The sequence below is a fragment of the Takifugu flavidus genome, chromosome 1 (genome assembly GCF_003711565.1).
Source record: "Takifugu flavidus isolate HTHZ2018 chromosome 1, ASM371156v2, whole genome shotgun sequence".
In the NCBI taxonomy this organism is placed as follows: domain Eukaryota; kingdom Metazoa; phylum Chordata; class Actinopteri; order Tetraodontiformes; family Tetraodontidae; genus Takifugu; species Takifugu flavidus.
In genome coordinates, this window is record NC_079520.1 from 20,121,434 (window position 1) to 20,136,775 (window position 15,342).

General features: G+C 43.8%; 1 protein-coding gene across 18 annotated transcripts in view; it reads left to right on the plus strand.

Annotated features, from left to right (window-relative positions):
- Positions 1-15,342, plus strand: part of cacna1g (calcium channel, voltage-dependent, T type, alpha 1G subunit) — a 157,250-nt gene that overhangs the window by 87,497 nt on the left and 54,411 nt on the right. For all 18 annotated transcript variants that reach the window (XM_057055744.1, XM_057055661.1, XM_057055662.1 and 15 more), the window contains exons 7-10: positions 119-401; positions 829-921; positions 1,068-1,971; positions 2,403-2,803. In XM_057055744.1, coding sequence (XP_056911724.1) covers positions 119-401; positions 829-921; positions 1,068-1,971; positions 2,403-2,803 — 1,681 coding nt within the window. The remainder of the gene's footprint in view (positions 1-118; positions 402-828; positions 922-1,067; positions 1,972-2,402; positions 2,804-15,342) is intronic.

A 15,342-nucleotide genomic window follows, 5' to 3' on the forward strand; every position in this document is an offset into this window, starting at 1 on the left:
AGCATTGTTTATGGGTTTCATAGAAAGTTGTAGTTAAGGTAGCTAATTAGAGTATGTAAGGTAGCAAATATTTGTTTGTCTAACTGTGAGACTGTCTTTATTTTTTTTTTCTCCAAAGCCCTCTGACTAATAAATACTACCACACTGAAAACGATGATGAGAACCCCTTCATCTGCTCTCAGCCCAAAGACAACGGCATGAGGGACTGCAACTCCGTGCCAAAATTCTTTGATGATGGAGGCGTGCAGTGCAACCTTGACATGTACTCCAACATAACGGATAACACCACGTGCATCAACTGGAACCAGTACTATACCAACTGCTCCGACAGCTCGATCAACCCATTCAAAGGAGCCATCAACTTTGACAATATCTTTTATGCTTGGATTGCTATCTTTCAGGTAACAGTTTATTCGCACCAGGAAGGCATTGCCAAGCAGACTATACTGCAACAGTAGACACACAAATGCTTGCGGTTTGGCCAAAATGGGAGTTTTTGGAAACAAAGACTGTGTGATTGCTTTTGCGGTCTATGTATCAACAAGGATTACGGGATTAGCATGTTACTATAGCCCCATAGCCAAAGCAATGCCTCATTTTTTTCCCGCACCATCTATTTCCTATTTCCACATCTGAGGTTTCCCAAAAGACTGGCAACGGCTCTAGTTTGCCACTGTGGGTTAACATACACAGGAGACATGTTTGAGATTAGGCTGGTGCCAGGTCCTGATATTTGAAAACCGCAAAACTGTGTGGCTGCCTTCTACAATTTTCACTACAACTTCTTTTTTTCTTTGACTGTCTTTATTTACTTTTCTTTGCTTTTAGGTGATCACGCTGGAGGGCTGGGTGGACATCATGTACTTTGTGATGGACGCTCACTCCTTCTACAATTTCATCTACTTCATCCTTCTCATCATTGTAAGTGCCAATTCATGAGCTACCGGCTGTGTGCAAATATTCCCGCTGATGATTGAACAAGTGTGCCAGTTGGGGGGATGATTGTGTGAGCATCCATTAAGAGGGTGTGAATAACAATGTCCTCTACCCCCCTCTCACCTCCCCAGATCGGCTCATTCTTTATGATCAACCTGTGCCTGGTTGTCATTGCCACTCAGTTCTCAGAGACCAAACAGAGGGAGAGCCAGCTGATGAAGGAACAGCGGGTGCGTTTCATGTCCAATGCTAGCACGCTTGCCTCCCTCTCCGAGCCAGGCTCCTGCTACAATGAGATACTCAAGTACCTGGGTTACCTCATCTGCAAAGGGTCCAAGCAAGTGGTCCATGCGTGCAGGTTTTTGGCTCGTCGTGCCGGCATCAACATCCCTGCCTCTCCCCCACCTATGGAGCCTCAACGCAGCGTGAGACGGAGGAGGAAATCCTCTAGGCAGGGATCTGTGTCAGTTCACCACATGATGCACCATCATCATCATCATCACCACCACCACCACCACCTTGGAAATGGGAGCTTAAGGGGAGGAGGAAGCACAAGGGGTCTCGAGGGTCAGGATGTGGAGTCCATTGCCCATAATAATAATCGTGGACTTGCAGCTGGCACCGACACAGGACACCTTACTTTAGCCCCACCTCCTGTGACTGCAGCTGTATCAGATACAAACCTAGCCTATTTGTCTAACCTGGGTGTAGTAGCTACTGATTCATCTTCAGTTCACAGTGTCTTCCGCTCAGAAAGTCTTCGTTGCACCCCGTCTCCCATAACCATGGGATCCTCCTTGGGCCCCTTTATCCTCGCCCCAGTTCCCATGTCAAGGGTTATGAAGAGAAACTCGGTACCTTTCGCAGCCCCAGGGCCTAAGAACTATCCCACTCTGCAGGCTGGGGTTCTGGCAGAGTCTAGACGAGGGAGTGCTTTTTCCAGCACTCTGACAAACATCAACTTCAACCTGAATATCCCAAATATGCCAAGGGAAAGACGGCTATCAACATTAGTGGACACACACTCTCCTTCAGGTCAGCAAATCTTAAAAACTATTGATGGATGTTTCAGACAATTTGCCAATTAATTGCATTCCACTGAGTTAGCTGCAGTAGATTCTTTTTCGTTCCGAAGCTTTAAACTTTACACCTTCAATGTGTTTTGTTTGATGGAGACATCAAGTGCTAATTACAGTCAATTAATCACTGATGTCCAATTTTATAGCATCATCAAGTCAGGTCTGATCACGTTGCAAAGGGGAGGTGATAGATGAGAAAATACTCATACACACAACTCCACGTCACAGTATTTGTAATACCGCTAACACACATGCTAATTTCATTTTAGTGGATTTGAAAAATGGTCCAGGTTACTTTCCACTGTTTAGTTATTCCAGTCATTGTGAATTTGCTACACTTTCATTTTGTCTCACTCTCTTTGCCTGAACTTTCCCCTCTGGCTCCAGGCCAGTTCTCCTGCCAGCTGTCGGCACGTGACCTCAGCAACACCATTAGCACCATGGACACGACCGCTTTGACCTTTGACCCCGAGAGTTGCCCATATTGCGCCAAGGCCATATCCAACGAGTCAGAGGTTGGCACAGAAGGCAACGACACCCCTGGAGACTCCGACAGTGAGGGCATGTATGAGTTCACCCAGGATCTTCGCCATAGGGACAGAAGAGACAGCCGGCAGCCCAAAAAAAAGCACCTCAGGCTGGGCAAAACAGCAGCAACCATAGTGCGTTTTTGGAGGCTGGTGTGTGATACTTTCAGGAAGATCGTGGACAGCAAATACTTTGGACGAGGGATTATGATTGCTATTCTAATCAATACTCTCAGCATGGGGATCGAGTATCATGAGCAGGTTAGTTCTTTCCTTTTTTTTTACCTATTATACAAAAATGCAGAGTGATGAAGTTCAAAACAAGGCTTCCATGCCATTAAAATACAACATGTGTGTGTGAGACTCTATAGTATTACTATATAGTATATAATATTACTATATCATCCATTCACCTGCGCGACATCCTGTTAGCCCAGTTGAAATTCCTGATGTATCTTGTTTGTGTATATGAGTGTACTCATGCCAAAGAAAATAACGGAAAAGTATGACGGACAGAGGAAACACAGGGACAACAATGATTTAACGGGTGACTAATGCACATCAATGTCTGAGATGCTTCAACTTTTCCTTTAGTCATTCTTGATGGTCTGCTTTGTTTTTCTGGACCTTTCTGGCACAAAATGCAGCTACGTGTAACTAATTAGTGCTCAGCTGTATTTTTCCACGGTGTCCTTTTCGCTCTTCTCTGCAGTTCTGTTTTCTTTAATCAACCTTCAGATTTTTCCTTCAACTAGAATTCCCATTTCCCATTGATTCTTTGAATTTTACTGAAGTGTTAGCAAGCACCAGCTCACCTTAATGTGTCCCCACTGTTTTTCCCCTATATGACCTCTCTATGATGTTACAGTGCTTTCTTTTATGGACTACTGAGATTTGGTTACCATCTTTACTTTTGGCAGCAGAGTCCATTTTTTCTCTGTATGAACAACAAAGTTGATTCGCTTAGTTTTTGATAAATTTTCTCAATATGAATCGCAGGTGCTTTGGTGCCTGCACAGTTGTCCAAAGTCATATAATGCTTGACACAAATACCACCTTTGTTTGTGTGTTGGAGGCGGGTGTAGGTGTGTCGTAGGAGCCGGATTCTGTGAGGTTACTTTCGGTTCTCAACCCAGGGCCTGTAAATAAACCCAGATGTCAAACATCCGCAGCGTGCACACATGCAGTTTTACAACTTTGTCCTGCCCGCAACTCAAATCATGACTCAATTTATTGGGCCTTCGTTCACATTTGCCTACTTTGATTCCTTTTTTTTACATTACGGTACTTATCCCACTCCACCCTTTTTCCTCTATCTGGTTTGATCATTTTCTTTCTCCTCTTTACCACTTTTGTCAAACATTGCTTATCTTTGTGTGTCTCGGTTCTCTAACTCTTTCCTACTGTGGATCACTTAGATCCCTGCTGTCTCCAGACAGTCTGTTACAGACTTTTACTTAAGACGCTTCATTGATTGCAAGCCCATCAACATTCAACAGACACAAGGAACTCTAAGCCTCTGTTTGTCTCTGTAACTGCATCCACATGGAGGAAGGGCTCAGTTTCAGTTTCCATACAACCTCAAGCCAAATTTTTGCACAAAGTGTACACCGTGTGTGACTGCCACTGTAGAATTTAAGTTGAACCTAATTGTAGCCCCTGCATGCAGTGCTGCTCTAATTTAAATTCAATTATCCTACTTCCTTATCTGATTGTCAATCTGGATTTCCAAACAATAGTCCGGATTATATTGATTGTGGTTTTCTCAATGGATAATTTTGTTTCTTCCAAAGTGCAATAATACTGCTTTTATGAGATTATGGATGAACAGAAGAGACTCAGCTAGCTTTTCTATGCCACAGTAAATGAATTCCATGCACAAGCATAATAGTTTAGTGCCCTAGCAGTATTTAATGAATGTTGTTCCCTATGCATCAATAGACCAGTTTATATAAAAGCTACTTAGAGTAAACTGCTAAATTTGAAAAAGAAAAAAAAAATGTGAAGGCTAGTTCAGGTTAGAGTTGTAGCATCAAAAATCAAAACACATTAAAAAGAAAAAAATAAGCTCATCATCAGGCATCACATTTTTCAGGCAAATTGTGCTGGCTTTGAATGCAATCTTCAATTTACTGTGAAATTCTGATAATTCACAAACCACAATTTATCTGATTGCAATTTTTAAACCACACCACACAGGTCCCCATATATACAGGTGTACTTATTTTCAACTTATTGCTGTCACAAATGTCATAATAACAGCAAATAATGCTTCCACCTATCCATAATAAAATCCTTCCAGCATTTCTGCCAGAAACTCGAGTTATCTAGCGCCTCCTGCGCAGCACTAGTAATACACTGTTAAAGTGACAGTGATGAGCTAAAAAAATAAACCTTCAATAACAGCCATGTCAGTATGTTGCATTTGTTTTTCTTATTAATCAGAGACAGAGCTGAAGCTGTTCTCAGCGGATATAAGCAGTGCCACTCTGCCACTGGCCACTGCCACTGTTTGCAACACTGTAGGGGAGGCAGAACGGAGCATCTCAAGACCATGACTCATGAAATAACACAGCGCAGCACAGTGGAATTTCCCCTGTATGTTTTGTATTCACTGCACAAATCAAATGTATAATATTGATTGCAGGGGTCTCAGTTGAACAACAAAATCCATGCAGAAACAGCACTGGGGAAGCCTGCCGAGGCTTAATTACTTCATCAGGAAAGCAGCAAACATAATGCTTCATCCTGGAGGTCAATGAAAAAGCATGCAGAGCTTTTGAAATTTTAAAATGTTCCAAAAAGGAAGACATTTTGATTCTGAGAGTTGTGCTTTGCAGTTTCCAAACCTGCCCTGCATCTGTAAAACAACAACCAGTATCATTTTAAGCACTGCATTAATGATATCTGGTACTTATAGGGGTGATGGTAGCTGAGGAGTGGAGGGTTTCTCGTTCATGCTCCAGTGCAATAAAACTTGTGAGGAATTCAGGTAGTAGGGAGAGGTGCCGGGATGCTTTCAGAGCACTGCTGAGGTACTTCTAAGCAAGGTCCCGAACCCTCAAATGCTCACAGTTGCTGATCATCCACCTGGTAACTGAGTTGTGTAAATACGCAACCAATAAGGTGTGAGAGACCTGGCTGTGAATCATGGATCTATAGTGCTGCCTTGGCAGCAAAACTTTGAGTGTGCTAAAGGTTAGATGACCCGTTCATCACTACATCAGTAGAATAATTGTTGTAGCTATGATATTACTGGTTGAGCTTTCTCAAAGAGGAAGCTTTTAAGTCTAATCTTAAAAGCAGAGAGGGTGTCAGCCTCTTGTGCTGGTTTTGCAGGAGGGCCTGATAACTAAAGATTGGGCCACTCATACTTTCAAAGATTTGAAAAAGCAAGCAGGCACATTGAGAGCTGTGTGGCCTGTTGGGATGATATGGAGCTATCAGCCTCTTCAGTAAGAATGGAGTAAGGGACCGATTGGGCAGGAAACCCATTTTAAAGTCTATTGTGACTGTACTAGAGAGCCAGTGAAGAGAAGCCACATGCCATACAAATACCGTAATTTCGCTACCATAAGGCGCACTTAAAAGTCTTACATTTTCTCTAAAATGGACAGGGCGCCTTATATTGAGGTGCGTCTTATGTGTACGCCGAGTTCCAAAATCTGTAAATGCTTTTCGGCTTGCCAGCTTTCGTAAAAGCCATTTCAGATTAATTTAGTTAATTTCGGATACAGAATATGAGGGCTTTGATGGGTTTGTGGATGAGGATTGATAAAAAATTATGTGAGTACATTGCTCAATACTCTAGCATGCATGTTTTAGGGTAGCATACCGGTATGTTTTACCATGCCTGCGCTGTATAATCCGGTGCGCCTTTTGTATGTGTTAAATACAGAAATCACACCCGTAACTGAGACTGCCTTTTAATATGGTGCACCGTATGGTCGCGAAAATACAGTACCCAGCAGTCATAGTCTTGGGTTGATTAGAAATCGCTTGTCATGAGTTATAGACAATGATGCACGTAGGTAAATTCAATAAAAACAATTCCGACTTTGTGGAGCTACAGTGCCTTATAATTTATATATCAGAAACTTCTCAGTTATTACTTGCGGGCTGCTTGGCAAATTGGTGTGTCCCCTGTCCCAGAGCGAAGCAAGCATAGCCATTGTGCAGTAGACGGCAGAGAGATGGAGGGATGAAACGATGATTAAATGGAGTGTTAGATAGAGATGACAGCGTATGGAGACTTGGAGGTCGCGGGTTAAAAGAGGCTGATGGGTGGAATGGTGGAGTGGGACAGGTTGGAAGCATACAAAGAGGGTGTCTGCTTTATCTCTTCCTTAAGTCTGAGAGCGCTACCATTTATGGTGCCGCTGATGGAATAGTTGCAAGTGTGCCAACTATGTGACGCAGCCCATAGTCTATTTACTTGGGAAGGTCATTTTTTTGTTTTGCTTTATGCAAGAAACTTCTGCAGATCTTTTGTTGTGGTCCCTCTCAGCATGTCTTGTTTGTTCATATACAGTTCCTGGCGGTGCCAAAATTAAGAATTTAGTGTTTGAGCACTTTATTGTGCCTGAAAGGTGTGTTTTCAGAACTAAGTAGAAATGGAAGAATTGGGCTTTCAGATTTTCATACACCTTTTAATCTCCCTTTCCTGTTTTTGGGGACCAGAAGGAAAGAGGAAAGCCAACCCAAGAATGGAATGTTCGGGTCAAGTGCTTGGGATCAACCATAAAATAAGGAGTTAGACAACCAGCATGTGGAGACAATCGCGACACCCAGGCTTTATTTCAAATGCTCAGATGTTCCCAGTTGAGAATGACCTAATGGGTGTACCATTCCCTTTTGTCCTGCAGCAGTATTAGCAATACTAAAATGACTAACTGTGTAACTGTAACATTTTGACCCCAAGGCTCAGCCTTTATCTAGTGCTATTACACTTTCAGCAGAGTAGAATGAAAACATTTTCTTCATTGATTATTTTCTTAAATTCAGTTTAACAGTAGTTTTCTGCATGCTAATGTTCTCATTTTAGCATCTACTTGAAGCTTGGGAATCACATCTTCCATCAAAAAAGTGCTGATGGCAGCTAAATGTTAAGCTTTTTGTCAGATTATAGAGTGTTAACGCGTGCTGATCAGTGGTGCTGAGGCTCCCAATGCCTGCAACTTTATAGGTGTGATTCACAGTCCTCACTCCTACATTTAGCAAGCGACTAGCAATACTTTTCATATAGCAGATCAGAGAATTTTCATGGATGATAAGTCACTGATGGTGTTACATCCTTCCAGCCTTCCTATGTGTATGTCTTCCTATGTGTTCAAATAATGATGGTAGATCAGCATATCAAATGAATTTCAAATTTATCATAGTAAGCGATGTATAAGGTTAGTATTGGGGGGTTTAAAACTCAGCCCAGCTCTCCTGCTCAATTTTATACCCTTTGTTTAGGATAAAGAAATTACAGGGACATGGTTTTCTAAACATGTGTCAGGTCAGTTGTGTTAAGCCTGGTCAACACAAAAGTCATTATTATAGGAAGTCTAAACATTAAAATAATTAGCATCTGAATTTAAGCATTAGCATTGAAACCTTGTCCTGCCCGCAGGTATATGTAGTACACATAGATTTTAAAAGTAACGGATCTGACCCCTGCAAAATGTAAGCAAACATTACAACAAAATAAATATTTTCTATTTAAATTAGCTGCAGAAATATACAAAAAAAAATACAGATGTGTCCTAAATCCCAGTAGGAAAAGGCAACAGGTCATAATAATTTTTGGAGAATGTTGCTTTAATAGATTATGTAACGAATTTATGGCGGTCAGGATGTATTTCTGTGTTTAATGGCCTCTTGCAGCCTTGTGTTTACATGGACAGCCTGTAATGGGAGACAATTTTTTTTATCCTGCCCTGCCTGGTTAACACAGAACTGGCATCAGAAGACTCTGGCCTCCCTCCAAGACAGGCCTTAGAAAAGTGTTTTTCTAGTTCGTACAACGGTGAGACTTGGATGTCGAAACAACAGCTCATAATCCCAGCGAGCAGAGGGAGAGCTTTACCAGCCCCAGAGGCCATGAAATCCAAACAAGGGAATCAATGAAATGATCAAATGACTGATTCACTTATTTCTTGGTTCAGTGAGAAGTCATGATGCTTCTCTTTAGCACATTCTCCCTCATTTTTCTTACTTCAAAGCTGCAGTTGTGTCCTATTTGTTTAATCCATTCCCTTCCAGTTTTCAAATATTTGTATAATTTTAAGCGCACTGAAATGGAAAACCTGATAAATATATAATGATTATGATTTGTGAAAAGAGATCTGTCGATGGTACATGCCAGGTCTGTATGAAGTGATTGTGTACAACCGTTGGTCAACAAATGATGACATAAGTTGTACCATTCAACTTCACAAATTTTCTTCTGCTAAAGAAAAAAAAAAATGTGTACGGTACTTTAAGCTGAAGCAACAACCAAACTAAATTTAGGCAAAAACTCAATTACTTAAACTATAACAATAAATGTAAAACCACAATGTCACTTTAAAAAAGTTCTTACCCCCCAAAAAAATATCTTATGCAAATAAATACATGTGTTTTTAGCAATCTTTAGCATAACAGCATCTACAGTTATTCACGATAAACAAAATACAGCAATGATTATAGCAGATCACTGTTTATAATCTAAACATTATTTAGCCCATTTTCAGTTTAGGTGTGTTCAGATTGCACATTGTTATGTTAAAAATAGAATAGACATAAATACATTATTATACAATCAAAACCAGAGCTGAAGATAAAGTTTGACATGTCACAGTGGGTTAATACTTATTTTATTTTTTTGTTTTAAAGAAGTGGTTCATATGAATCATTCATATCATTCAAACAGATGCTAATTAATAGAGCTAAGTTTATCTTACATTAACAAACAAAACAGAAAAAAACATCAAACTAATAACCCTATGTAGCTTTTATGATTTAAAGTATTGACTTTTAACAAGACCTTTTGTCATTAACAATATACTGTATAATCATTCACACTGAGTATATTACTGTTGAGTCGATTTCAGTTGAAGTACCATTTTTCACAGCATGTCCAAGCAAAGTATTTGATTTAAATGTCACGCTGGAGTGGAGCAGCTCATACTAGCACCCCTGTTCAATTACGTCACGTCACATTAGGTCACATTACATTAGTGCTAAACATATTACACTATTCTTCATCCGAAACCCTTTACCTCCTAATGCTCTCGGAGCATCATTACCCAGCAAACAGCTATTGAAGGGAGCGATTAGAAAAGCAAAAATGTCTTCCTCACTTCCACACTCATACAAATGAAGGCATTTATCTCCCTGCAGGTAGCGCACACACCTCAGTGCTCCTTAGTCAGTCAAGGAGTTTGCCTCCTGTTGGATAAACTAATGACTGGGAACGACTATTACTGACAACCAAGCCACAGAGAATAATTAGGCCTGTGAAATGATTTTTCTCAAATGATGAGAATTTTGAATCTGATTACTAACAGGATCACTGTTGATTTAGCATGCCGATTCAAGTTTAAATATTTGGTATTTATCGTTCTGGGAATATAAAGATGAATGTCAAACAGATAGACATATTTATTTATTTGTCATTTCACTTTGTTTATGCTCCATCTCCTCTTTAGTGTGTTAAATTTGACAGAGGACTTTTCACAGTAACTGCTCACATTTACTGTTAAGTAGGAGTTTTGGTGCTTTACACCGCTGCTATTTTCTTAAATAACCTTTTTTATAATCTGGCTCTACTAATCTGCCCCATAGCAGTTCTGTTGTATGATGTCAGAGGAATGTCTTCATCTCCAACCTGGAATAACAGCAGAGCAACTGTGAAACCAGCCCAAATGTGTCCAAGTGTCACCTCATAAAACCCTGTACTTGGTGTTTTATTGTATTGTTGCATTAATGTTGATGCCAGTTCCAGCACCTACTTTTATAACAGTGAGAGTGTGTGAAGTTGAGGGCATCTGAGGTGTAGAAGGAACACACAGTGTGTGTGCGCACACGTATCTGTATGTGTGTGGTCTGAATATGGGTCTATGTTTTGAAATTTGTGCTGCGCATGATGCCATTCAGATGAAAGTACATGCAGACCCCCATCAGCATTTGAACTGCTTGCACTTGTACAGCATGTGTGTCACTCCCCCCTCTATGAACATATGAATAGGAACAATAAAGCAGGGGATCAAAGCCATTGATCCCTCTGTGAACTTAAAGGCAAACACGAGAGGCACAATGTGAGATGAATCAGATAAAAAGCATGACAGGATTTCCGCTGCAGGCCGTGGGCAGAGTATTTTGTTTTAAGGGGTGGGGGGGTGTAACGTCTGTATCAGCAAGCCCATGATATGATGAAATAAATGCCTAACCTGTGCCATGACGCGACCATTCCCATGTTTCTCTGATTTCTTTTGCTTACAGAACACAGGAAATTACATAAAATTGACCGATAAAAGTTCATCAACAAAGATTACAACAATAAATTCATGATTTTAGAATAGAATTGGCGCCATATTTTAAATAAAGTGACTTCCAAAGTAGTCTATCTGATTAGGTGGTGTAGTCCAACATATAAAGAAGCAGAGCAAAGCACTGAAATTAGATGACAATTCAAACAATATCAGACGAATAACTGAATAGCCCAGTGCATTTTTAACACAGTTCTCTAACCAGCCATTGCATACAGCATATCTCGTTCTCTCACTTGCTTTTTATCTCCCTTTCCTTCCCTCCCTCTCTCAGTTTCTCTCTCTCTCTCTCTCTCTCACTCACTCACCTACCTGCACACACACAGCAATTAGAAATCAGCACTAGGAATAAGTGGTAGAAAGTGAGTGAGTGAGTGAGTGAGTGAGTGAGCACTACATTTAAAATGTAAAAGCTTGACTGATTAGACAGTGCACAGACATAAAGGCCAACATATAAAGGAACAAACATTGTGCAGAGTTTGTAGGTATCGTAGCAGATAAGACCAACTGCTGGCATAAACAGTGTGAACCACTCACTCACTTTCTACCGCTTGTTCCTCCACTAAGGGTCGCAGGGGGACTGGAGCCTATCCCAGCACAATGGGCAGAGGCAGGGTACACCCTGGACTGGACACCAGTCAATTGCAGGGCTAACACATATAGACAAACAACCATTATCTCTCACACTCACACCTACAGGCAATTTAGAGTTTCCAATTAGCCTAATCCCCAATCATGCATGACTTTGGACTGTGGGAGGAAGCCGGAGTACCTGGAGAGAACCCACGCAAGCACAGGGAGAACATGCAAACTCCACACAGAAAGTCCCCAGCCTCAGTCCCAACTGGGGATTGAATCCAGGGCCTTCTTGCGGTGAGGCAACAGTGCTAACCACCACACCACCGTGCCGCCCCAGTGTGAACCAGCAATGCACAATTAGTAGCCATCTTGAAGATCAGTTCACATACCAACTGTGCAAAATTTCTTTTTAAAGGTTCTTCACAACTCACAAGCAGATACTACTGAATATATGTATAAAAGAAAACAAAGCAAAAAAAAAATTAGATTATGAAGACTTCGGTGCTCCAAATGTGAATTTGTGTTCTGGACTTGTGCTAATTAACTGTCACAAGGACCTGGATATTGATTTCATCCAAAATGGTGGACATTTAGCAGTGCTTTTTCAGTCTAAGTCGAAATATTTGTCACAGCATATTTGGGAATGATTACAAGGCTTTTTAGCTTGAGTAGCATCAGATGTTTGCGATCTAAAATGTTCGTAAATGCAGCTCAGCGATAACTTATGATTGGGAGATAGGTGAAGATCGAGGCAACAGACCAAAACACAATAACAACATAAAATCCCCACATAAGCATTGTTTACGGGATGACACTTGTATATAGAAATCAGAATATGGCTGGACTACAGTTGTCATTGATATATGTATTTGAAATGAACATCCATCCATCCATCCATCCTCTACCGCTTATCCGGGGTCGGGTTGCGGGGGCAGCAGCCTAAGAAGAGAAGCCCAGACTTCCCTCTTCCCAGCTACTTCTTCCAGCTCATCCGGGGGGATCCCCAGGCGTTCCCAGGCCAGTCAAGAGACATAGTCTCTTCAACGTGTCCTGGGTCTTCCCGGGGGTCTCCTATCAAAGGGACACGCCCTGAACACCTCACCAGGGAGGCGTCCAGGGGGCATCCTAACTAGATGCCCAAGCCACCTCATCTGGCTCTTTTCAGCGCGGAGGAGCAGCGGCTCTACTCCAAGCTCCTCCCGGATGGCAGAGCTTCTCACCCTATCCCTAAGGGAGAGCCCAGCCACCCTACGGAGGAAGCTCATTTCGGCCACTTGTACCCGTGATCTTGTTCTTTTGGTCACTACCCAGCTCATGACCATAGGTGAGGGTAGGAACGAAGATCAACTGGTAAATCGAGAGCTTCGCCTTTCGGCTCAGCTCTCTCTTCACCACTACGGACCGGTGCAGAGTCCGCATTACTGCAGACGCCGCACCGATCCACCTGTCGATCTCCTGCTCCATTCATGCCTCACTCGTAACAAGACCCCGAGGTACTTGAACTCCTCCACTTGGGGCAGGATCTCCTCCTTGACCCAGAGAAGGCACTCCACCTTTTTCCGGTTGAGAACCATGGCCTCGGATTTGGAGGTGCTGATTTTCATCCCAGCTGCTTCACATGCGGCGGCGAACCGATCTAATGATCGTTGGAGGTCACAGGCTGATGACGCCAACAGGACCACATCATCTGCAAAAAGCAGAGACCCGATCCTGAGGTCACCAAACTGGACCCCCTCAACACCATGACTGCACCTAGAAATTCTGTCCATAAAAATTCTGAACAGAATCGGTGACAAAGGGCAGCCCTGGCGGAGACCAACCCTCACTGGAAACGAGTTCAACTTACTTTCCGCCAGCAATGCGGACCAAACTCTGACACCGATTGTACAGGGAGCGGACGGCCCGTATCAGCGGGCCCGACACCCCATACTCTCGGAGAACCCCCCACAGGACCCTCCGAGGGACACGGTCGAATGCCACAAAACACATGTGGACTGGTTGGGCAAACGCCCATGCACCCTCAAAGACCCTGCTGAGGGTGTAGAGCTGGTCCACTGTTCCACGCCCAGGACGAAAACCACATTGCTCCTCCTGAATCCGAGGTTCGACTATCCGGCGGACCCTCCTCTCCAGTACCCCTGAATAGACCTTACCAGGGAGGCTGAGGAGTGTGATCCCCATATAGTTGGAACACACCCTCCGGCCCCTCTTCTTAAAAAGAGGGACTACCACCCCAGTCTGCCAATCCAGGGGCACCGCCCCCGATGCCCACCCGATGTTGCAGAGTCGAGTCAGCCACGACAGCCCTACAACATCCAGAGCCTTAAGGAACTCTGGGCGGATCTCATTCACCCCCGGGGCCTTGCCACCAAGGAGTTTTTTGACTACCTCGGCAACTTCAGCCCCGTAGATATGAGAGCCTATCCACAGGTCCCCAGGCCCTGCTTCCTCATTGGAAGGCGTGTTTGTGGGATTGAGGAGGTCCTCAAAGTATTCCTTCCACCGATCCACAACATCCCGAGTTGAGGTCAGCAGCACACCATCACCACTATACACAGCGTTGACAGTGCACTGCTTCCCCTTCCTCGGATGCCAGATGGTGGTCCAGAACCTTTTCGAGGCCGTCCAAAAGTCGTTCTCCATGGCCTCACTGAACTCTTCCCATGCCCGGATCTTTGCCTCGTAGCTGCACTCCGGTACCTATCTGCTGCCTCTGGAGTCCCACAGGCCAGTAAGGCCCAATAGGACTCCTTCTTCAGCCTGACGGCATCCCTCACCACTGGTGTCCACCAGCGGGTTCGGGCATTGCCGCCACGACAGGCACCAACCACCTTGCGGCCACAGCACCGGTCAGCCACCTCAACAATGGAGGCACGGAACATGGTCCACTCAGACTCAATGTCCCCCGCCTCCCCCGGGACATGGTCAAAGCTCTCCCGGAGGTGTGAGTTGAAGCTCCTTCTGACAGGAGACTCTGCCAGGCGTTCCCAGCAGACCCTCACAATACGTTTGGGTCTGCCGGGTCTGTCCGGCATCCCCCCCCCCACCATTGGAGCCAACTCACCACCAGGTGGTGATCAGTTCACAGCTCCGCCACTCTCTTCACCCGAGGGTCCAGAACATGCGGCCGCAAATCCGATGACACAATCACATAGTCGATCATCGAGCGGCCTAAGGCGTCCTGGTGCCAAGTGCACATGTGGACGCCTTTATGCCCGAACAAGGTGTTTGTTACGGACAATCTAAGATGAGCACAGAAGTCCAATAACAAAACACCATTCGGGTTCAGATCAGGGGGGCCGTTCTTCCCAATCACACCTCTCCAGGTCACACTGTCATTGCTAACGTGAGCATTGAAGTCACCCAGGAGGACGAGGGAGCCCCAAGAAGGAGCACTCCCCAGCACTCCCTCTAAGGACTCCAAAAAGGGTGGATACGCTGAACTGCTGTTTGGGCCATAGGCACAAACAACAGTCAGGATCCGTCCCCCCACCCGAAGGTGAAGGGAGGCTACCCTCTCATCCACCGTGGTAAACTCCAATATACAGGCACTGAGCTGGGGAGCAACCAGAATTGCCACCCCTGCCCGTTGCCTCTCACCATCGGCAACTCCAGAGTGGTAGAGAGTCCAACCCCTCTCGAGAAGACTGGTTCCAGAGCCCTTGCTGTGTGTCGAGGTAAGGCCGACTATATCTAGTCGGAACT